This window comes from Electrophorus electricus, chromosome 5, assembly GCF_041902795.1.
Source record: "Electrophorus electricus isolate QZ-2024a chromosome 5, ASM4190279v1, whole genome shotgun sequence".
NCBI classification, from domain to species: domain Eukaryota; kingdom Metazoa; phylum Chordata; class Actinopteri; order Gymnotiformes; family Gymnotidae; genus Electrophorus; species Electrophorus electricus.
This window is the reverse complement of record NC_137501.1, coordinates 10,766,400-10,790,721: the sequence shown is the minus strand read 5'-3', so window position 1 is coordinate 10,790,721 and position 24,322 is coordinate 10,766,400. Positions and strand designations below refer to the sequence as shown.

At 43.0% G+C, this 24,322-nt stretch overlaps 1 protein-coding gene across 2 annotated transcripts; it reads left to right on the top strand.

Moving 5' to 3' along the window:
• The first annotated feature begins 11 nt into the window (after positions 1 to 11).
• Positions 12 to 16,476, top strand: mn1b (MN1 proto-oncogene, transcriptional regulator b). Of its 2 annotated transcripts, XR_014123764.1 has the most exons (3): positions 12 to 4,706; positions 4,973 to 5,085; positions 14,863 to 15,079. XR_014123764.1 is itself a non-coding variant. In XM_027029047.3 (2 exons), the coding sequence occupies exons 1-2, from the start codon at positions 1,184 to 1,186 to the stop codon at positions 15,066 to 15,068; spliced, it is 3,729 nt and encodes a 1,242-aa protein (XP_026884848.2). In that variant the 5' UTR covers positions 13 to 1,183; the 3' UTR covers positions 15,069 to 16,476. The 2 variants fall into 2 exon arrangements, 1 of the variants encoding a protein (XP_026884848.2); XM_027029047.3 differs by lacking the exon at positions 4,973 to 5,085 and having other exon boundaries at positions 13 to 4,706; positions 14,863 to 16,476.
• The last annotated feature ends 7,846 nt before the right edge of the window (positions 16,477 to 24,322 follow it).

Sequence of the window (24,322 nt, the reverse complement as noted above, 5' to 3'; positions counted from 1 at the left end):
CATCGCACGCAGTGCTGAGCGCCAGACATCAGTATGTGATCTATCAGTGAATCGTTTCCAGCTGGAATCGAGCGGACTCGAACCTGGTGTTGTAGGAGCGATTGAAAGAAGACTCGCAGAGTGTGTGCGCTAGAGTGCTGGCTATAATAGAGATTTCACGCAAGCGGCGCGATTGCACGGAAAATGAGCAGTACCGATGGGACTATGTTACCAAGCAGCTCTGTATTCGCGGAGTTTGGGTAGTGTGTTGTGCCAGTCGGTCACACACCGGAGAGACAGCCACACTCCGACGGGCTTTTCGAGTTTACTCCTTAACACAAAGGACTGGATTTTGCGTTTTGATGTTTCTTCACCAGTTCAAATCAATACAAGGATTCTACGGCAAGCGCTGTTTCCCAGATACAATTGAAAATACATCGGACTAGAAAATATATACAAGCGCATTATTGTCGGTGTCATTTGTGATTGCAAGATAAAGACTTCAGTGAACCGTCTACACTTGATTTGATTTTAGAAATATGGATGTCCTTGTGATGCACCTTCGATGAGGATTTTAAAGCAGAATGCCAGTATTAGATCACTATTCTCGGGACATTTGACAACAAAGTGGAATTATGTTTCCTGGAGACGAAATGGTCCCGCAGAACGCGTGCAGTATTTCACTTTTCGCGGTGCTGTCATCAAATTTCCGTTGAAATTTGAGTGCGAGGTATTTTTGAACTTTTACATAAGGGGAGTACTTTTAAATCGGTGTTCTCGGTGCCAATCATATTTTCCCCGCAGGTTCGGATGCGCAAGTAGGGTATTTCACGGGTTATTATAAGGAAAGTGATACTGTGAAGAAACCTTTCCCCGTGCATCCTAAAGCATTTCGTCATAGTCAGTTTGAGAGAAAACAGAAGAAAAACATGGAACAATTTGTTTTCTGAACTGGATGAACTTTATTGGTGAGTTTTACATTTTCTCACCCCAAATGGATATTTAACTATCCCAGCTCTCAGCCACAAAGATCGATATTGTCGCTAACATTTTATTTATCCAATTACATTTTTGTATTTTTTATATATTATCATCGCCCTATTTTTCTTTGTTGGGTCGGCTGAAAAATAGAACCGAGGAAGACGGCAGACTCTGCCGTGGAGCCAGGCAAGCTGGCTGTCATGCGGGATTGATCGCGGGAAGTATGTTTGGGCTGGAACAGTTCGGTCCCCAGATTAATAGCAGAAACGCCGGCCACGCTGAAAAAACCTTAAACCAGCCAAGAGTAAGCATGAGCTCTCATTACAAGAGCCCAGGTTTTCACTCCGGAGGCCCGCCAGGGACGGTTGAGCCTGGTATGGGCCCCCTTAACGAGCCTCCTATGCTTGCGCTCAACATGAACATGAATGGAGGAGAGCAATACAGCGGCTTCCACCCGCGAGGGCACGCGGACATGCATGGAGGAGGACTCCAGCAGCAACCCCAGCAACAGCAGACACCCATGCATGGGTTTTTTAACAACCAGCAACCTCATAACCATCCCCACAGCCACCAGGCTCATCCTCACCAACATCATCCACACTTTGGGGGAAACTTTGGGGACCCTGGTCCTGGATCCTCCTGTTTACATGGAGGTAGGATAATGGGTTATGGGAGTGGTATGGGGCCTCAGCAGGGATTCACAGAAGGCTTTGACCCCCTCTCCGAGAGCCAGTCGGGGGATGGATTTTCTCAGCAGCCGCCACAGCAACAGCAGAGGCCAGGCTCCATGCCTGACTTTCAACACCATGGACCGTCGAGTGGAAATCACCCCGTCCCTGCCCCATGCCTCCCCCTGGACCAGTCACCAAATCGGGCTGCCTCCTTTCACGGCCTTTCTTCCTCATCATCATCTGAGAGTCACAACTTGGAGTCCAGACGCATGCCCCCCCAGGGTGGTGGAGTGGAAGGCTTGGACTACACCTATCCTAGTGAGCCACCCTCTGGACATTTTGATGTATCTGTGTTTTCCCCTTCTGAGCCAGACTCTCAGCTCCCCCATTTTGGGGCCGGGAGGCAAGTGCCAGGGGCCAGTTTTCCTGGAAACCCAGGCCTGTCGCGGGCTCCAGGAATGCAGGGCATCTCTAAAGGCCACCCCCAGGCCCCTCTACAGCAGCAGCCCCCATCCCAGCACAGTGTGTTCTTTGAGCGCTTTGGGGGTGGGCGCAAAATGCCAGTGGGGATGGAGCCTGGTGCCAGGCATCCCCTCATGCAGCAGCAGCAGACGGGGTTGATGGGCCGACAAAACTGTCCGCCTTCCCTCCCACGGCCCCCACAACCCGAGGCTGGCTCCGCCAATGCCGGCATGCAGGAGGGCGCCGTCATGATGCCTGGCCAGCATAACCAGTTTGAATACCCAATTCACAGACTGGAGAACAGAGGGATGCATCCCTACGGGGACCCCATGTTCAATATGCAACAGCAACCTCCCCCTCCCCAGCAGACTCCCAGTCAAAGGCTACAGCACTTTGACTCCCCTTATTTGAATGTGGCCAAGAGGCCCAGGTTTGATTTCCCCAATGCCCACGGAGGGGAGGGATGTGGATCCTGGAACAGCAGCATGCACAACCCACCTGGCATGGAGAACCATATCTCCCCATCTGCCTATCCTGGACTGCCTGGAGAATTCACTCCTCCTGTGACTGATGGTTTCCCACCAGGCCCACCGCTGCAGCACGCAGGGCCAGAGCAGCAGTCGTTGCAGCAACGGCAAAACGCAGCCATGATGATCAAGCAGATGGCCTCTCGGAGCCAGCAGCAGAGAATGAGACAGCCCAACCTGCAGCAGCTTGGCCACCACGGAGACGTTCCTCAAGGCCCCATGGTGCACACAGGCCCTGTGGGCGGCATGCCTCAACCTGGCTTTGAGCGAGATGGTGGCGGGAGGATGGTGAACTTCGATGGTCAGAACCCCCACATGGCTCCTGACGGTGGCTGGTTTTCTGGGCCCCACCCACCAGGGGAGATGCTGGGCAGGCGCATGGGTGGCCCAGGTGGAGAAACAGGGGCTCATGATATGCAGCAGAATGGTGCTGCCATGATGTTCAGACCAGGTGTAAATGGCCTGGGTATGCAGGAGTCTATGAGAATACCTGGAGAGGGTCATGTGCAGCCTTTACACTCACCTAGCATCCACCCCCAGTTTGGCAGCAGCATGGGAAACCTAGCCCAGATGCAGTCTCCTGGGGCAGGTGTAGGGCTGCCCAACACACCATCAGAAAGGCGACCAAATGACTTTTCAGGGCCACCTATGGGTGCTCAGCCCTCCTTCCCTTTTGGAGGTTCCAATCGGCAGGGGGCGCCACACAATAATGGCCAGGGGGTAAGCACATCTCCAGGGGGTTTTGCCTCCCAGGCAGAGTTTCCAGCTGGCCAGCGCCCCTCGGTCAGCAAACTGGGGGCTCTCTCCTTGGGGAGCTTTAATAAAACGAGCAGCAAGGACAGTGTTTTCGGACAGAGCTGCCTGGCAGCTCTCTCCACTGCCTGCCAGAACATGATCGCCAGCCTGGGGGCCCCTAACCTCAATGTGACATTCAACAAAAAGAGCCAGGGTGAAGGGAAGAGAAAGCTGAGTCAAACAGAGCAGGATGTGAATAACAGCACAGCCAACGGGACCGGTGGGGCCGGGCCAGAATATTTCCCAGGCGGAGCAACCCAGCAGAGCACCCAGATGACTGGCCCCGGGAATAGCAACACTAAACCGGCAGGTCCGAACCAAACGGTGCAGGGGGAAGCCAGTGCCCTCTCCCCAAGTTACAACATGGACGCTACCCCGTGCAGTGAGGGTAAAGCGGCAACAGGGAGTGGGAGAGGGAGAGGGAGGAGGAAAAGAGACAGTGGCCACGTAAGCCCTGGGATTTTTTTCCCCTCTGACAATGGGAACCCTGTTGTGAGTCCTGGCCAGCAGTCCGCACCAACAGCTGGCACTGCAGAGCGGGGCACGGGCACACCGCACGAGAAGCCCCTCACGTCGCCCTCCTGGGGGAAGGGGAGCGACCTGGTGCTGGGCGATCAAGCTGACCTGATGTCGTCCCTGGACAGCGGCATCCAGAGCGTGTCCAAGTCAGCCGACTGCTCGCCCCATGTTGACTTCCCTGATGACATAGGCCCCCACTATGGCAATGAGGACGAGGTGTCGTCCAGCTCCGATGCGGCAGCTTCGGCGAAGGCTGGCCGCAGCCCACATCTGGGTGGCTCACCCAAGATGCAGAGGGCAGAAAATGGGCTGATGGGTGGGCAGAAAGGGCAGGGCATGGGCCTCGCCAATCACACTACCTCAACCCCAGAGGGCTACGGAGGAGTAGGCCACCCAGGTACTCCGGGCATGGAGCAGGTCCGCACGCCCTCCAGCACCTCTGGTCAGGATGAGATCCACCCACTGGAGATACTCCAGGCACAGATCCAGCTTCAGAGGCAGCAGTTCAGCATCTCTGAGGACCAGCCTCTGGCCATAAAGAACGGCAAGAAAGGCAGTGACTGCAACGGACAGAGTGGGGACGGCGAGCTCCCCAGTTGCAGCCCGGATGCTGGAAAGGGCTCCATGGGGACGATTGACCTGGACACACTCATGGCAGAACAGCATGCCACCTGGTATGTGCCCAGTGACAAGAGCCTTCTCGAGAGTTCAGAAGAGGACAAATCACTGGCTGCATGGGAAAAGACTAAGGGACAGGGCACTGTCAAAGAAGGTAAATATTATTGCTTATACTATTTAACTGGGTAAAAATGAATGAGACTAGGGCAATTTATTGGGTTAATTTAATTGATAAAACTGTGACTTCTAATTGTGTTTTGGATTTCAAATTATTTGATTAGTTTAAGAAAAAGAGTGCTCAGCCCACAATGGCCACACATTAATATACTACTCCCCCCCCCCCCCCACACACACATACACACATACACCCAGTCTGTTTGACTCTCTCTCTCTCTCTCTCTCTCTCTCTCTCTCTCATAGACCCTAGCAAACAGTAGGACGACATACAACAATAATGTATCAATTTCAGAAATACAATGGTAAAAGAGTTTGGCGTACGCGAATTGTGGACAACTTGTGCATTTCAAATATCGGTGTGTATGTTCTGTAGGTTTCATACTGACAGCAACTTGATGTAGAGCCTCTCTAGATTTTTTTTCGATGTCATTATTTTCAATAAAATGCAGGTTTTTATTTAGGAGATCCATGATTTATAATACACAGTCCTGTTTCCTACTTCTAATATTTCGGTCTGGTGAAAAAAAAAAAGAATAGGCAGTTCAAATTAGCCAGAATTTCTTAATCAACTGCTTCAAGTTAAATGGTGCGTTTTAAACGAAGCTACTTAGAGGCCGTAAGTCAAAAAGAGTGTTTGAGGTTTGAAAAAACCGTGTCATTTACGAGCGACTAGCTCCGAACGCTTCACAAGCCTCGCACGAGCCGAACATTTATCTAAGGATTTTGTCTATTTTATGGGTTTAAGTCCGCATGAAACCGCAAAGAAAAGGCTTCAAAAGAGCAACCGGACTAAAGTAAACATTTCCTGTGGTTCTTTATCTCGGTTTTCACTCAGAACAACGACACGGAGAAGATTAATTGCGTTTGGAGAGATGCGTTTAGTCTACTGGATCTCCCTTTCTCTGCGTCTGTTTGTTTTAAATATTACCAGCGGATAATCTTATTGAAGATCTTGAACTGACTTTAGATGAGCCACGACACGAATGTGAATCCTGCGTTATGAATGTGTCCCAACATTTATATAGTATATAGTGCATAATAATAATAGGGAAAAAACACAGCAACATCAATAAGATGATGATGATGATAATAATAATAATAATAATAATAACAACAACAATTTGTTCTTGTCCAGTGATGTTGGCTTTAACGATATTTTCTGTGTGTATTACTTAATCAATATATAATAATTATATTGCTGCAACGGCAATATTGCTATTGCATCCCTTCTCTAGTAGAAAAAAATAAAAATCTAATTTTGACATATGACAGCATGAGAATCTCAAAATTAAAATGATAGTTTCACAAATTTCAAGATAATCAAAGTAATTAGATCAAAAGTTTTTGATGACTTTTGATGTGATCAAAAAAGTTCGTCTTTAAGTTCGTTATTCTCTGCTACCATTTTTAATCTTACACGCCTTATCGACAAAGTTTAACATCGCTTTAGTTCCATTTGAACAAAGTTAAAGCGTAAAACAACTAAAACCTCACAATTCTAGAATTAAACTGCAGATTACCTTGGCAGCTGAATTATTATTATTATTATTATTATTATTATTATTATTATTGCATTTGTTGTTTTCATTCAGTTTTATCAATAAGCCTTACAAGATTCATTAAGCTTAGTTAAATCTGATATTTATTAATGGATATTATGTTTACACTTCTGTAACTGTATCATTTCCATAGTTTCTAGTGCTTTTTAATTTGTGATCGGTTGGTTTAAAACCTGATGCTTCATGAGAAGTCTTTTTTTTATGTTTATGGACCCCCCCCCCCCCCCCCCGCACCACACCCCCGAACAATTTAATTATGGATCCATATATTTTATATGCAAGTTCTCTACTCGTCACTTGTCTTTCAGTTTAACCAGTATATGAAACGGTAACTGTCTTTGCTGAAAAAGGCGGCGAGACGGACACGCATAATTGAATCGCGCCGGACGGAGACGCTTTCACGCGCGTGAATAGGCAACCCCCGGTGTGCATTCTCTGTCCCTTTGTTCGGGCTAACTGCGAGTGGGAGGGGGCGAGGGTGGGGGAGGTGGCTCTTGGGTTAGGGGACGTCAAGTCAGAACGCATTGTTTAACACTGAACGCAGTCAAGCACGCCAGCCCCATCTCCCGTCGCTTATTTTATGTTATGGCCTACTCAATGAGCCAACTACGGAATCTTTGGGGCTTTTTCAGTGCGTTAAATGTAGATCAAATGCAAAACACAGTAGTTTCCAGTCGCTCTCACCTTTCATTTTCTCTCCTTTCCTCCATCGACTCGGCTCTCCTTCACCCCTCTTCTCTCCCCGCTCGCCTTCAGGCCCCCAGAGCTGCAAACGTACGCGGTGCGGGTGCGATCGATAGCTAGTTAGCACAAATCACAAGCCTTGACAGATTTTCATTTGAGTGGCGCAGACAGCAAAGATGAGAGGAGGGATGCAAGGTGTTGTGGCTTGTGAAATGGCATCAGATGCACTGCATGGGAGCACGCAAGGGGACTATTAAAAACCTAAACGGAGCTCATTCACAGCAATATTCTCATTTTCTGTCAGCATATGAGTGCTACAGTGAAGAGATGTGCGGATGAAAATTTATAAGGCACATTTTTGGATTATGGATATACTTACCACTAAGCCATTTGTCATAAACAGTTGGACTCTCTGAATGTTGACTGGCCTAATATCACATTTTAATAAAACATCTAATTATTACTGTAGAGTATGGGGAAGTTCAACAAAAACGACATGTTTCTGGAGTAGAAGCTTTGTAAACAGTGTTGCCAAATTGCCAAAACAGTATGCAAACAGTATGATTTAAATATTTACATTTTAATACAATTAGACATTCCATCAAAATGTAATATCACAAATATACAGATCCTGGCATATACAGAATATGTAACTTCATTACTGAAGAGCACACTTCAGGATGAATCTATACTTTTATTCGGTGTTAAATGTTTACAGTAAAATGTTTGCAGTGTTTCCTAAGCAACAGGGACTGTTGGTTCATGCACATGTAACAACATATGTTTGCACAACCTGTATAGGTTTGTTCTCACAGCCAGTCGAGTTCAGGCTAGGAAAGAGTTAAGTAAGATGTAACTCAAAACATCCCAGGTGTAAATGTCAGCACCCCCACATGAAAGAAACACACACACACACACACACACACACACACACACACACACACACACACACACACACACACACTTCAACCATGCAGTAGTGTGGATTTGCATCTTATTGCATGTAAGATTCCATGTTATTTTCTTTTGTACGCAATTAATGTAATTAATTGTCTTCTGTTTTTGACTTTTTTTTTTATGTTGTCAAGCCCAAACCTGTTCAGACATGTTTTGATGTATGGGGGATCAAAAGCCAAATATAACAGAAATTATAATTGCTCCCTTAATTTTAGAGAATGTTGTGACAATTATTATTAATGTTTTTAAAATACTAATAGTGATCAGTAATCACAGAATTCAAATCCAAATACAACATTTAAATTATGCAATAATGTTAAAGGATGTCACTCATTCCAATATGTCACACACATTCACAAAAATATAATTTAGATGTGTAACACTTTTGCAGGGCAAGGCATATAGAAACTGTGAGAACTTTAAAAAAAAAATGCACACACATATACAAGGCACCCAGCTAGAGGTTTAATGGGGTGGGATTTTGTTTAGTGGGGAAATTGATGTCATTATAGGCACCTCCAAAGTGGAGTAGTGAAATAATACTTTTAGCAATTTAACAGCCATAACGTGAGCTGCTAGTTCCTAGTGTGGGGTGTTTTTCCCACCCTTCGGGGAGTTTTGCAGGTACTGGCAACCCATGAGTTATACGTTTTTGTATTTATCTGTTTGTACCCTACTTCAGGTTGAGGATTTTATATTCGAGATTCTCCTTGAGTGTTCAGAATTCAGAAATGGGGATTAAGTTGCTTGTGTAAATGGAGAGAAAATATAGAAGCAATTATTGTATTCTGAAAAAAAAAAACTAACCCTTGTTTTCTTCAGTGCTTTTAATTTGTTTTAATTTGTTAATTTATTAATTTGTTAATACTAGTTGCACCCAGTGATTAACATCCACCAGTTTGATATTGCACCTAATAAACTACCCATGCAGAAGCTAAAAAAGAATGATCACTTTGCTGTTTCATCAGACCTGGGTGTACATCTGACTGGTGTGTACAACTGAGCTGGGTATACATCAGACATGGGTGTACATCTGACGGATGTGTACGTCAGACATGGGTGTAAATCTGACCTGCACTGTTCACAAAACAGTCAAGCACAGACATTTTGCTGCTCTGCCTCCTGATTCAGCTCATCAGCTAATTATGAAGCCCATCATGAAGGGTGAAGAACTGTAGAAATGCCTGTACTGTACACTGCTGTGGTCCTAAATGACTGGGGCTGGTAGACGCTGGTGTTGACCATGGTCTCAACTACAGTGGAGTTGAGGTCCCTGGGGTAGACTACACTCTCAAACCTACATCTATTCATAGCTGTGACTTTTAAGACGGGTGAACTGTTTTTCTTTCTTTCTTTTTTCTTTCTCACATATATTTAGAGTTTGTTCTCTCACTCTCTTTTTCTATCTCTCTATGTCTCTTATACAGACACAAACACATGTTTTGCTTTCTCCTGTCTGACCTGACAGTTTGTGCACGGGGACGTGTGCTCACTTGATAACACTCAATGAACCGCCCTAGGAAATGATTCAGCTGATTTTATTTGGATTTGACCCCCTACCCCCAAGCTTTGTGTTTGCCCTTTTTGTGTTTGTATTTCATCTGGAGGTTTCTGTATGTCTCCTATCACTGCCATTTTATTTATTTCTTTAGTATGTGTCCCCCTTGCTAAATGAAGCTGAATGAAGTTACTAAGATTTCTGTCCTGTGAATTAAGATCTGCTGTACCTGATACAGTATGAGGAAGGGCTGGTAGTTAACCAGTTTGCTAAACAGTGACTGAGTGACTGAGTCCAAAGTTAAGGAGTTAAAGAGTTTTGTAACTGGTTGCTCTCTTGCATCCCAACATGTTGTACCATGTTCTTGGCAATCAATGTGTCTGTGTGTGTTTGTATGTGTATGTCTGTGTGTGTGTGTCTATGAGTGTGTGTGCACACGTTGGGAGCATACTCTGGCAGCTTAATTAGGTTAGCAGCTGGTATTGACGGGTCACCTGAAATGACCTCGATTCTGGCCTTCTTGGTTTTCAAGAAAAAGAAGAGCCCCCCCCCCAACTTTCATTCTCTCACTCATGCTAATCTGTTACCAGCACATTCATGCTATTGACATTTGGCACAGGCGACAACTGGCAAAACATGAGTAATTTTCATTTCCCTCTGCCTCTCTTTGTGTCTCCCATTCATTTCCTAACGGCTAAAAACAATGTCGTGATTGACATTTGCTGCAAAAAAGGAAAACAGCTTAGGGCAACCCACGTTCTCAATCCGTCATCACAAGGTGTTCTGTATCAGCTTCCAATGTGTGTGTTCATACACACACACATTCACAAAGGCAGGGGTTATAATCATAATAGTAACAATTAACAAGTACTTTGGCTGTAAGGCTGTTATACATCCCAAATGACAGACAAGGTGGTAAAGATTGATATCTGCATTCTTTAAAAAAATGTAAGAAAGTGTGGTCTCTCTTAAATATTACCACTGAGGAGCAGGCACATTACTTGCTTATGACAAATGATCAGCAGGTTGTCATGCAGTCCCAGTAGGGCATAGGGGAGTGCGTAGTGTAGGCCTTGCTAGGGCTGAGTGGTTGGCACTGGGATGGCCTGTGGGCAGGGCATCGTGGGCTCAAGCACCCTGCTCCACACTTCTCCCAGCTTTTCTTCCAGATCTTCTCCCAGCTTTTCTTCCAGATCTTCTCCAGATCTTCTCCTGCTTGGCTACAGCTCTGCCACTTTGTTCTTTCTTCTCCGGATGGTGGAGAGTTTGAGTGGTTAGTGAACGTAGCAGTGATGCTTTGTGTATACACACACACACACACACGCACACACACACACACACACACACACATTCAGAAACAAACTTAAATACATATACTACTATTATCATCACTACATTGTCAACACTACACTTTGCTGTATGTGAGAATTATTGTACTATATTGTAGCCAGTTAAAGAAAGTCTAACACTATCGAAGCCAATATTATAACTACTGGCTGTGAAGCACCAATTCCAACCAGGTGATGATTCTGCCTTTTTACATTGTCTTTAATATTTGTTCCTGGAGATCAATCAAACCTGTCCTGAGAAGTATTAAATAGCCTCAATTAAATTTCTTTGGCAAAATTCACTATGAAATTTGACCTGTTGTCTTACCCTGCTCTTAGAACATATATGCTTTTGTTACACTAAATATATTTCTGCTTGTATTTTGTTAATATGCCAACTAACCTGAAATGCTAATGAGTTCACCAGCTAACGTGAAATTTAAATTGGAGAAGTGTTACTCCACCTTGACTGTTCTTGCTACTTTTCCTTCATCTCTCTGCGAAATGTCCTTTTTTCTTATTTCTGATTTTCTGACAATAGTTTTATGTTGATTATGTTAAAGCTTACATTGTTTTAGTATACCAGTAAAAGCATGTATTTTGAATGTGCCCCCACCCCCCACCCCGCATACCCCCATTCTACTCTCTACTTCTGCACATGCTTATAAGCCTGAAAATTCCCACAGCTGTTAAAGAGAGTCTGGATGCATGATGTCTGGCTAATTCACTCAGCTAAGTAAATACAAAAATGCTTTAATTATTTTGTTTGCAGAATACAATGGGCTTCACTGAATCTATTTGAAACGTGCAAACAAATGACTCTAAACAGAAGCATGTGTGGTCAAGGAGCATGGAGAAGGGACAGTGATGTCATCTCCTCAGACGAGGTGTCGCATGGAGACTGAACGTAGTGCAGATTTATGCCTTGCTGCCGTAAATCACTTGCCACACGTGCTGATGTTTTGTATTCGCATTCAGAATGGGCACGTCTTGTGGGCCAATGTGGGAGGGAGGGGCAGGGTCAGAGGGTGAAGAAGGAGAGGTTGGTTGTCACGCCTGTCTGAACTCACCACCCAATCGCTTGCTCTCTCTCTTTCTCTCTGGTCCCATGGTTAATAAGGTCTAAATACATTTGATTTTGTTTTTCGTTTTGGAGTCCAAACAATTTTGCTACGGCAAGAAGGAAAAACAGTTGTAGCATGAGCGAAAGTGCTGATTCATTTCTCATAAAGTGTGGTTCAATATTCTAGTCTGAAATACCTCAAGCAGAGGTGCAGTTAGTCTCATGAGACAAAGCCCTGTGCTTCTTACAGCAAAAGAACCTCCTTCGTGTGGAGGTACTTCTTGTTGCCTTCTCTCGCAGTGCGGTGCTCTCAGCACTATCAGTGCCTGTGGGAGCACTGTACTGTCTTTATCCCCCTCTATGCGAAAGGCAGACATAAAGGTGAAAGGTCAAAGCATGGGGATCTGGGAAAAAAATCCAACTAGGACCGGAAGTGAAGGATTATGGGTGTGGGAAAGAAAGGTGGCCTCATCTTTCTTCCATGACATTCTGCAACACATAGTCACATGCTCATGTTTGTTCTACATGTTCAAACTGCCAGTTCCTCTTTGTTTCACATATACACCAAACACACAAACCACTGACACGTACGAGCAGAAATTGTTTCTCGTTTCTTTCCATTTATGTTAATTAGATTTTTTTTATCATTTGTGTTTCATCTGAATATCAATACCTTTAACATTGGTTTTGAGATACTGTTATACAGTAACTGTATTTGAAATACAGTTATTAACATCAATATAACCATTTATTTATTTACCGTGTCTGTTCTCTGCATGGTATCTGCACTTATTCATAGTTGGCTGTTGGAGAAACGAAACTCCTTTTATTACAGTTGGTGTAACAGTGCATTTGCAATGCTTGAGTTAGTGAGGTTTCGTGGGGAAAGATACCTTCGGTTGTTACATTTCATGGCAAATTGGAATTCAGCCTTGTTTGATGCATGATTTCACAGCATACTTGTCGGGAGCAGCGCACACGTTACCTGTGCTGGAAGCTTCTGCTTTGTTCTCTGGTTCGTAGGTCATAGATATTACTTTAATTTTTTAATAATATAATAATATACTAATAATATAAAAAAATAATATAAAAGTATGATAAATTTGCAGTCAGGTCTGTAGACATCAGCTTCATTAACCGCAAGTAGTTTCAGTGTTTTAATCTTTGGAATAGATCATATTTGTTACTACACTGAATCACCATTTATGGATCACTGTTTATTAATCACTATTTATTGGTTATTTAGAATTTGAGTCAGCAAGGAATAAACTTGCATGTGAGAAGTGTAAATGAATGTGGAATGATTGTTGAATCCTCTGGAGGTCGTCAGTAAAAAGTAATAGGTATGGTCATTCTTTTGTGTGTGTGTGTGTGTGTGTGTGTGTGTGTATACACTAGGGCACTGTGGGTTTAACAGTGATTTGAATGCTGTGGTGTGTGGGCATGTGTGCTTTGGGACTGAACTGTTGTCAGATTGTAGGGTGTATCACTATGTGTGGTGAATGGCAGCAGGCAGCTTGATGGTTAGAGAAAGAGAGAGAGAGAGAGAGAGAGAGAGAGAGAGAGAGAGGGAGAGAATGTGCGTTTGTGCGTGTATGTCAGTGGAACGCTTGGCTGCTTATCCAGGCCACTGCAGAGCCTGCTGTGCCCAGCTACCGTGGGCTACTGGCTGCAGGCAGCAGGGCACAGGACAGAACTGTGTGTGTGTGTGTGTGTGTGTGTGTGTGTGTGTGTGTGTGTGTGTGTGTGTGTGTGTGTGTGTGTGTGTGTATTATTGTTTAAGTCACATTGGTCTTGTATGTAATAGTAACATGAGAGCTCCTTTCTTACACTATTATTTTGCCCCTTCAGACCCCAGGTGCTTTAGGAGGACATGACGGAAGGATGAAATGAGAGAGAGAGAGAGAGAGAGAGAGAGAGAGAGAGAGGGCAGAAGGGTTGACCTTTTCTGTGCCAGTTGTCTTGGCTCAGACAAGCTTGGGGGCAAGACCAGACTCCGTGCCTCTCATATGCTCTGTGTGTGGGTGTGTGTGTGTACAAATGTCTTTGTTTTGTAGTCTTCTGATGGTATCAGATGAAGAGAGGAAGAGTGAGCAGCTTGAGGGTAGGAATTCTTAATTTGATGAAAGAGGGGAAAAAGAGAAAGAATAGAAAAGAAAGGATTGAAAGAAAGGAGGACATTCGTAGGTATGAAAAGGAGAAAAAGAGGAAAAAAGCGAAAAAGATCATTGCAAAGAAAGTGACATTAGTGTGTTGCAAGATTCTCAAGTTATACAGAACATTTCATCAGGTCACTGTGTACAGACTTTCTTCCTTCAGTTTTCAAGATTCATTGACCATCTCTCTCTACCTCTCTCTCTTTCATTCTATTGACGTTTAACATATAAACCTGTGTATAGATTTTTTGGGAGGTGTTCTGTGTGACATATGATTGGTTGCTGTGACACCATGGTGACAAGAAGTCGATGCTTTGGCAGGGTCATTATACCGGTAAATTGGGTCAAACAGGTTCTAAGGTCAACCTCCCTGGAGCTTTGTGACCTCTTGACCAAAGGTCATTGTGGCTTTGCACAGATGACCAGGACTAAATAGGGCACAGTTTGTGTGTGTGTGTGTGTGTGTGTGTGTGTGTGTGTGTGTGTGTGTGTGTGGTTGTATCTGGGTAGGCCCTAAATGGCATGGCTATTTCCAGCTACTTGTTTCTAGGGACTTTAAGTTCTTATATGATCTAACTGACCAAAGTTATTGCAAATATCCCTTAAGGAAGATTTCCACGTTTGCTGTTTGGAGCTGTTCGTAAATATGCCTGTTGTGAGTGTTGCAACCTTTTTTTAAAACCAGAATTAGCATTTCTGAATTTGTGTTATAAATGCCAGCATCTTTGTGTATTGCTTTAGGTTTAATAGACATGTCACTCACCCATTTTAAAACACTATGAAATATACTGTTTTATAGTCTGTTGAAATATCATTTATATACCAAAGAGCAGTTTAATTTGAGCGTTGTGAACCTGACTCTGTGTCTTCCTCTCTGTCGACCCTCAGACGTGGACATCTCTCAGAGTAAGGGTGGAGCGGGAGGAGTAGCCCCAGGCCCGGGGGGCACGGGCCCCCACCTACAGTGTCTCTCCGTCCACTGTACAGATGAGCTGGGGGAGCCGAAGGGGCGTGGCGGGACAGTGCCATCCTGGCGCTCTCTGCACTCAGACATCTCCAACCGCTTCGGGACCTTTGTAGCGGCGCTGACTTGAACGCTGTGAAATGCAGCACGAACGGTCATCGACAACGAGGCGGGCAGACGTAGGGCTGAGGATGAGGAGGGTTGACGAAAGGTTTGGATTTTGGACCTTTTTGTGTTTCATGTGAGAAGAGAGGACAAATTTCGATTGTGGACACATGATGAACATGATATGCACATAGACATATATACACAGACATCCACACACGTGTGTACACACACACACACACACACACACACACACACACACACACACACACACACCTATACACGAAACCCTGTATCCGTGGACAGGACAATAGCGCAAGGCTGCATAGTTGAGTTCACCACAGAAAAACCTCAAACTTATTTTCTCCTTTTTTTTGTCAGGAACTTTTATTTCTGGTTTTCTTTAAATTTGTAGAAAACAGATAAATATGAAAACATAAGAAATGTCATGTCAGCGGTGGTAAAAGAGAACAGAAGGAGACCTAAATGATGTGCCCAGCTGTGTTGGTATACCAGTATTAACGTGTCATTTTATTTTGTCATTTCCCTAATGACTGTTCCTTTAGGACTGTATGGTTGTCAGCATGAATGTGATCTGGGGTTTTTCCCTGGCCTGGCAAGTCCAAGCTATACCTCCCCAGCCAGAGGGCAGGTAATCCTATTGTCATTAGGCAGCATAAGAGAGCTCCTTTGAAATTTTGTCTCTGTGAGCCACCGTAGTCCTTCTGACCCAGGAGGCCAGGAGGCTGCCTCCTGGGATTTTGGGAACAGAGAAAAGTAGAAAGAGATGGGGGTAAGTCCGCTTAGATGGTGTTTTGGAGAGGCTCAGAATGATGTTCTAACATCTATGAAGCCCCCCTCCTGCAACATACACATAGTCCAACCCATCCTACAAAGAACGTCTGCTCAAGCTCTTTCTTCTTCCTAGTTTTCACAGCTTTCTGTGTTTCTGTGCTTCAGCGATATTTTTGTAAATTCTGCTTTCTTAACGCTTGTCGGTCTAGTTCATAGTTTTCTTCTAAATGTCCAAATCAGATTTTCTTGTCTAAAATCGTGTGTTAACATGCTTCAATACTGGTGTACCAGACAAAATGGGAATACACAGTAACATCTTGTGATGCAAAGCAAATGAACAAAAAACAAAACAAAAAACGTATTGGTATTGCACATGTAAAATAGAAAAAACTTTTTGCTGTGTGTTAGGCAATCTTGTAATCTTTCAACAAAATTGCTTCAGTTGACTTTGAAACTCTGAAATGGTAGATGGAGGGCAGATTTACAGAGGTCATTTTCTCAGTTTTTGCTGTTTGTTTTATTTTCTTTTTTAAAAATAATATGTAAAGTGCAGTTGTCTGTTTTCCTGCATATTGTATATATATGTATATGTTTTATTGAGTAACTAAATAACAATAAATATTATGTTAATGGTGAAATCTGTCTTGAAATGTCTTAATTTTGGTAACAAACATGTTTTATCTATACTATACTATAGATAAAATGTAATGCCTGTATTACAGATTGAATTTGACGTTAAAATTAGTATTTAAAAACAAAATAAAACATAACGAGTGGTTTGCACACAATTAAAAAAAAAATAGCAAATTGTATTTATTTTTTCCATTGTGCTGGAGCGTTAACACTGGTAATGCCTGCTGTGTGAGTCTGTGTAAGAGATGGAAAAGAGTTTTGGGGAAAACAATTCAATCAGACAAATCCATCCACTGAAGTGTATTTCCTGGTAGTATGTATTGAACCTTGAATGGTAATGAAGGCTCAGTGTGCCTATGTTGATGAAGACATGTGCACTAATAAATGGGCCACAGTTTTAGGCTGGTCAGCATAAGTAATCACTGAGGACTTGTGCTTCTTACAAGCTTGAGGAACATTTCTGTTTTTTCTAGACTTTATGGTTTCTGGATATTTCTCATAGTTGTGCATGGCTCATTGCACATGGCTTAACAGGTCAGACAGGTAGCATGACCAGAGTTTTTGTTGTTATGTGTAATGAAGCAGTTGCTTTCTAAATTGTCTACAGCCAAAATGCAGTTGAAATGTGGGTCATAGGGGTGTTTTAAGGCTGCTAATTTGCTAGTGTGCCAAGCGTCTGATGAAGTGTGCTCCATTAAGTATAGTCAACAGAGGTAATGTGCACGTTATGACCCACATCCTGCAAGGTACTGTTGGATCCTGGAATGGCATATTTGCTTCTGAACTGGTATTTAATAATTAGGCTATTATGTAAGTAACTTCTGCTTCATTTGGTTAGTATCATATATGTGCTACAACAAGCATTTGGACCATGACAAACTGATGAAACATCTTTCAGCAGTAAAACCAGAGATATGGGTGCAGTGTTAGCTGTTAGCTTAGGAGAGTTTGAACAACTGTGTCCTGCCATTTCAGTTCATGGTCTGAACAAGGCAGCTGCACGGTTGCGGTGGATGGTGTGTCATTCAGGCATCACACTGGTCTGCTGTTTATTGAGTGACTGCCTAGATGCCGTAACATGCTGTCATCCTTCGTCGCTGGCTTTTTGCCTTGTTGACAAATAAAAACCAAACCACTAAGTTATGATTACCCATGGTGCATTTGGAACATGTTGATATTGTAAACCCGATTGGTGCTGCACTTCTTTAGCTCCCACCATACCCAACAGTGCACGGTGCATTTCCTATAAATACTCATCAGTGTTTGTTTAGAGTAGATATGCATCTTTGGGAAAATACCACAGTGTTGACTTAGGTTTGTGTCCCAGCTCTCTCCATCCAGCCCCCTGCCCCCCACCCTGCTGGTGCCTCCAACCCTCCTTCTCTGAACATACACAACTTTTCAATGAAGGAGGGTTGAATGCTGTGTGTGTGTGAGAGAGAGAGAGAGAGAGAGAGAGAGAGAGAGAGAGAGAGAGAGAGAGAGAGAGAGAGAGAGAGAGAGAGAGAGAGAGAGAGAGAGAGAGAGAGAGAGAGAGAGAGAGAAGAAAGAGAGAGAGAGAGAGAGAGAGAGAGAGAGAGAGACTGAATTTGTTACGCACTGCATTCGTGTCAGTGGGATATATGCTGAATCTGCTTTGCTTGGGCTGTCCAGTCACTTACAGGGTCAGTTTAACTGAACGTAGAGGGGAAAAGTGAAAAAAAAAGGAGAGAGAGAGAGAGAGAGAGAGAGAGATGGAGAATGGATCTTAAAGGCAGTCACAGTCCTTTAGCAACAATAGTGCTCACAAAGCACTCCAATAGATTTGGACCTTGAATGAGACTTTTATCCCTCTGCTCTATTCTGAAGAGATCCTGAAAGAAGGAGAGAGAGAGAGCGAGAGAGAGAGGGGAAGGGAAGAGAAACTGATGCGCTTTGGCCCTACAGACATCGTCATCACTCATAGGCACTGGTGGCCCCTCTCCAGCCCCTCTGGACTTTCACAGTTAGCAGCTAAAAACATGAATAAAAACAAAAAAGTACATAAAAGAAAGGAAGGGGGGTGGGAAATCGTGGAACACAATGGTTCCTCGTCTGGCTCGAGGACAGATCTACCGGTGCAAACATTCTGGCCAGTCCATTTCATAAAACAGGGCGGAGTCCTGATGTGGGTGGGTGGGGAAACTAGTAAAGGGGCAGAACCATGGCCCTTAATGGCCACTCAGATAAAGCTCTGTTTCCTGTGTTACGATGGTATGCCGGATAAGGATGGTGATTAGGCCAGAATAGAATAGGACAGATGCAGGAATATAACTAGTATAACCTCAAGGAAAATTAATTCAGAGCTTTTTTGTTAGTAGGGCTTACCAAAGGTTCATTATAGATCTTTCTATATTTTTGTAAGTATACACATTGGTGCAATGTTGAATGAAGGTGGTCAGTTGGATGTTTTGAACTGGAAATATTTTCATTGTCATTGTCATAGTCAATATTACGGCTTCAGTCGCAAGCACAGATCAAGTTTACATCAGCCATTTTGACATCATATCCAGATCCATGACATCACCTGCAATGGTTATATTTTTAATCCTTTCTTACGAGGTTTGTGTGCACCTTTGTGTGTATGCACAGACATTTGTTCATTTCCTCATTGTATTATGCAGTGTAAAAGAATTGCGGGAAATGACCTAAACATAACTACTGTACGGAAATTTGAAATGGCTTTGTGGTAAAGGAGATGAACAGTAATCTAATACTCCAGGATTTGGCAGATTGACAATGTCTGTCTACATTTTTCTAGTAAACAAGATTTATGACTGCTTTAATAATAATGCTCTGCTTGCTGACAGATATAAGACAAAGTAGCACAGACAGATTTGATATATACGCCATTGTGAACAATTATAGACACATTACTAATATTTCACTCAAGTTCAAGTTATGATTTCTTGGGGCTGAAGTCGTTCCTCACCTAGCGCTCCTCGGGAATGGTAATAAGCCGTATGTTCATGCCTTGTGTTGGTGTTTCTCATACCTTGGTCTCCCCTGTGGGACCTCTCCCCCTGCTGTCCCAATGTCATGTCTTCTCTAATGCTTCTTGGCAACCTCATCTCTGCACTTGCTTTCATGAAGCAATCGAAGAGTGATGCTGTTTTTGTATTGGCTCTGTTCAACAGCACATTGGATATGAAATGAAACAATGCCTATAAACTTTATATAATTTATACATAAAGTTTACAAAGTGCAGAACATAACAGAATATTTGAGGATATGTATACTGGGAGAACCATATATGAATCATATACAGTTAGAACATTTCAAGAAACCATAAGTAACTGGATAAATCATTATAATCTTAAATACATAGCATGGTTTGTACTTGGTTGCAAATCCTTTGTAATCAATGACTGGCCCACAGACATCAGCAGACTCAGTGTGTCTTCTCAGGTTATCCTTGACTTGGAATGCTGCCGTTTCCGAGCTGTTCCAGGCTGCTTTGGCTTGTTCCAGGAACCTTTGCCTTACGGCCTGTCTTGGTAAGTGGTGCTCAAAGAGGTGATATGCTCAACATTGAGAGCAGGTTTTTTTTCTGCTACCCAGGTATTTCATTCTATGACTTGTGCATGTTACTCTTTGATTTGTATTGGGAACATTTTTTTTTAAAATGTACTAACTAACTGTAACTGGAATCCCTGTGCTTGAGATTTACCAGTAACCTGCATTTTGTAAAGCCATCTTAGTTCCTGTTGATATATTCTTCCTGTAATGACAGTCTTTGACACATTTTAATCCATTTCCTGCATAATGTTTTAAATTTATTTTTGCCTTCAATTAATTTGTTATACTTTGAGGAGTGAATCCAGAACTGTGGAAGGGAACATGTTTCGATTTAGGCTAATCCTTTCCTTTCCATTTAAGTGTAACCTTTAACCAGGAGTAAGAATGGTTTGGTTGTAGAATGTTGTATTTTTACACATTTCATGTATTTGTGTACAGCCATTGAGACACATACACACATTTTCAATGTTTTGCATGAGAGAGGAAGGTCTATGTAAGGCATGTGTAGGTAACAAAATGACCTCAGAGCTCAACTGTACTTACCAATAGAAATTGCCTTGTGCTCAGATAATGGAAGAGAAGACAAGCAATGGAGAAGTGGCTGATCAGTACCAAAACATCTCCTTCTCTCGCTCTCTCTCTCTCACACACACACAGACACACACACACACACACACACACACACACACACACACACACACACACACACACACACACACACACACACACACACACACACACACACACCTAAATTTATTATGTAAAGTGAAATAGTGCAGAGAAGAGAGAGCAGGTGTAAAAAGCCTGAGGAAAGAACATAAAGACATTACTGCATGCCAGAACTGTCCTTTACACCCCAGCCAAACAGTCCTCACATTATAACACCAAACAGAGCACCCAGTCCCAAATAACATTAACCCTAACTGATTTAGTTAGAAGTGAGGATGGGTGTATGTGTATGTGAGTGAGAGAGAGAGAGAATAAATATTTTAAGGTGGGCAGGTTGGTTTTAATGATTTGTGAACACTCCATACGTCAGAGTTTTAGTGAGAGGGCTATTGAGAGATCATTACCGTAATGCTAATTGGCTGTTGGATAATATAAAGGCTGTCTGGGGGGGGGGGGGGGGGGGGCTAGTCTGATTTGTGGCTTTGTTGATTGACAGAGTATAATTCTAAATGTGGCCATAACTTCAAGGACAAACAAAAAGTGAAACTCTCTTTTTCTTTTACATCCACAGCAACTTTCTGTAGGCATACACACACACACACACACACATCCACAGAAACACACACACACACACAGAAAACTTCCTTTCTTTGTCTTTGTTATTTTCAAAGTGAACATTATTCATCTGCACTAAAATTGCCACTTAAGCCGTATAGTGGCTTATTGTCATTGTGGAGGAATTGCTCTGAATTTAGATGGTCACTTAGTTTTAAGAATGTGTTAAGCTTAGAGAGAGTGGATCATGGGCTGCTTCGGCTGAGCAGTATGTGGCTTTATCCTACTTTGTCCAGTTGCTCCATGTCTTTGAGTTATGATACTGTCTCGAAACAGAGTGCGTGGTCATGGAGTCATTCCCACACCTTCAGACCTGTTGCTCCTGCCAAGCCATCTCTCTTTGCAACATCACTCTACATAGTCTGCCAGCATACCCGAAGACGGAACTGCTTTTTAAGGCGTAACTATCATACTTTCTACAGGTCACCTGAAATACAGCAGCCTGCGTGGCAACTTTACTCTGTTACATTTACTTTTGACCTTTTCTGCAGTCCATAGAACTGATAGACATCAGTGGATTCAGATCCAGGTCATGGCCCCAGAGTTATGGGGGTTTGCCCAAACCAGAGTTTAAACCTCTTCTGTAGTGTTTCTGTGCTCTAGCTAATGACCCAAAGGAACCTTCTAAGGTGGAGAGTCGGAACACTCATATTTCCCACAGCTGCATCTGTACTGCCTTGCAGACATACGTGGCGAAATTTGCTTATCTATTTACACATCAGCATTCAATGGGAAAAAAAAAAACATGAATCAAGTTTTCATTAGTTTAATCACAATGTTATACCGAAGCATCCAATCTGTGTAACTAGTGTATGTGGTTACACAGAGGGAGAGTGGGTAATTAAGTGAGATCAGATTTCCTTAAAGGTGGAAATATGCGGGCAAGACCTTAACTCGATCTGCAGCTGGGTGGGGTACGGGTGAACAATACAAGCCACTGTTCTCAGTGTGGCTCACACACACACGCACATTCACACGCAGGAAAAACATATACACCCTGGGGTAAAGCGCATGAACATTCACACGCAGAAGAACACATATACACCCTGAAAGGGAAGACATACCCGAGGAGTGCCTGTGCAGGAGAGGCGGGACAGTACCAGCCTGAAGACTGTAGAGACGGGATGACCTTCACGATTCCACATTCTAGTTCTCTTAACGTATTAAGCATAGAATATTGAGATGAACTGTTGTTCATATGTTAAGTTCAATCAAAACTTTCCTTGTCTTTGTTATTTTCAATGTGAACATTTCAAATCATGATTATTTGCAAGAATAACAAAAAAAAAAAAAATGCAAACAAAATCCAGTAAGGCTACCTGAGAAGTTTCAAAATTTCTGCACCTAGCCATAATAAACAATGCTCCAGCAATGGGGTTCCTGTTTTGGAACCATTCCAAAATTTGAAGCAAAGGAGAGACTTTGCTTCAAATACTAGACTTCTCCTAGTCTAGAGAATAAAAGGACCAGGCCTGGTCCAAAATGGAGCTGGCCACTCAAACTGAAGTGTCTCCTCAGACATTCCAGTTTCAGCTTGTTTATTCATTGCTAGCTCGAAGGCATACAGACATACAGATAGATAGATTCAACTTCATTGTCATTGCTCAGCACAAGTTCAAGGCAGCAAAATTCAGTTAGTATCTATCAGAAGTGCAAATAATTGCATTGTGAAAAAGCAGAATCCAGAGCAACTAATATATATATATATATATATATATATATATATATATATATATATATGTGTGTGTGTGTGTGTGTGTGTGTGTGTGTGTGTGTGTGTGTGTGTACACACACAAGAATGTCCGCATGTGAAGATCAAAGCTATAACCTTGGCATTGTTGGCACCTTGCTCTACCTGCCCTTCCTGCTCTATAAGTGAGAAGTTGTTTTGACCTTTTAACCTTTTCTCATCGCTTCCCTCCTGCCTATTCACATTCATTAGAGTCTTCTAGAAGAGCTGAGAACAGCTGATCTTTGAGTCAAAAGTCAAATTTATTTAGTCAGATTTATATATAGCACTTTGTACAACACAGATTAGGGTCCAGATCTCTAAAGATCTAGCCAAAGGCAACAGAGGCAAGGAAAAACTCTTTGGGTGGAGCCAGTTCAGTGTAGATATGGTGCCTCAATCACTCCAGTGGGTCTAGAGCCTCAGTCTATACATTGGGTCTAGAGTCTCAGTCTCTACATTGGGTCTAGAGCCTCAGTCACTCCAGTGGGTCTAGAGCCTCTATTACTCCAGTGGGTCTAGAGCCTCAGTCACTCCAGTGGGTCTAGAGCCTCTATTACTCCAGTGGGTCTAGAGCCTCAGTCACTTCAGTGGGTCTATGGTTTGTGGGCTGTTTCTGAGATGGCAGCATCAGATTACTTACTGGCAACTCTTTGGGTAAAGAGTTTGGTAAAGAACATCTGAAGTTGACGTAACAGCATGTGATAGGTCCATGTCAGCATTTAGTATGTGTTTAGCCATGATTCCTATCCTGTGTCAGCTCAGACCCAGCCTTAATATTAACACTGTCACAAAGTGCAATTTGATGAGAAGTTGAGTTCCATCGGCTTCTTTCATTGTAACATATTCAAATCATGTTGTCTGCATGAGAAAACACAAGACACTCTGTTCCACAAACACCACATTTCCAGATTGAACCGTAAAAGCTCATCTTGGCTCAGGCTAATTATTTGTCAAAATTTGTATGGTATTGAAACTTTGAACAACAAAAACAATTTTGACAACAATAATGACAACAATAATAACAACAGTTATAACATAAACAATAACAAACAAATGAACAAAAACTTCTGATGTAACAGCATTACAGTTTCTGGACCATCATACTAAACTGTTGATCATTTAGATTTCAGGTGCTTGAACACTGAATCTCTTGCAATGATTAAATGATAACTTTAATCACTACTAATGAGTTACTGGCTTTCTGGTCTACATAAGCAATATGCATGCCACACTGTAAATTCAGTGCTGACCTACTAACACCACACCGATTATCTGATTATTACAATAGTAACATGGCA

Bases quoted from the DNA above. Each gene is read 5' to 3' on its own strand.
- mn1b (XM_027029047.3), top strand. From the start codon at position 1,184: ATGTTTGGGCTGGAACAGTTCGGTCCCCAGATTAATAGCAGAAACGCC. The intron at 4,707-14,862 runs GTAAATATTATT...GTCGACCCTCAG, and splicing joins ACAGGGCACTGTCAAAGAAG to ACGTGGACATCTCTCAGAGT.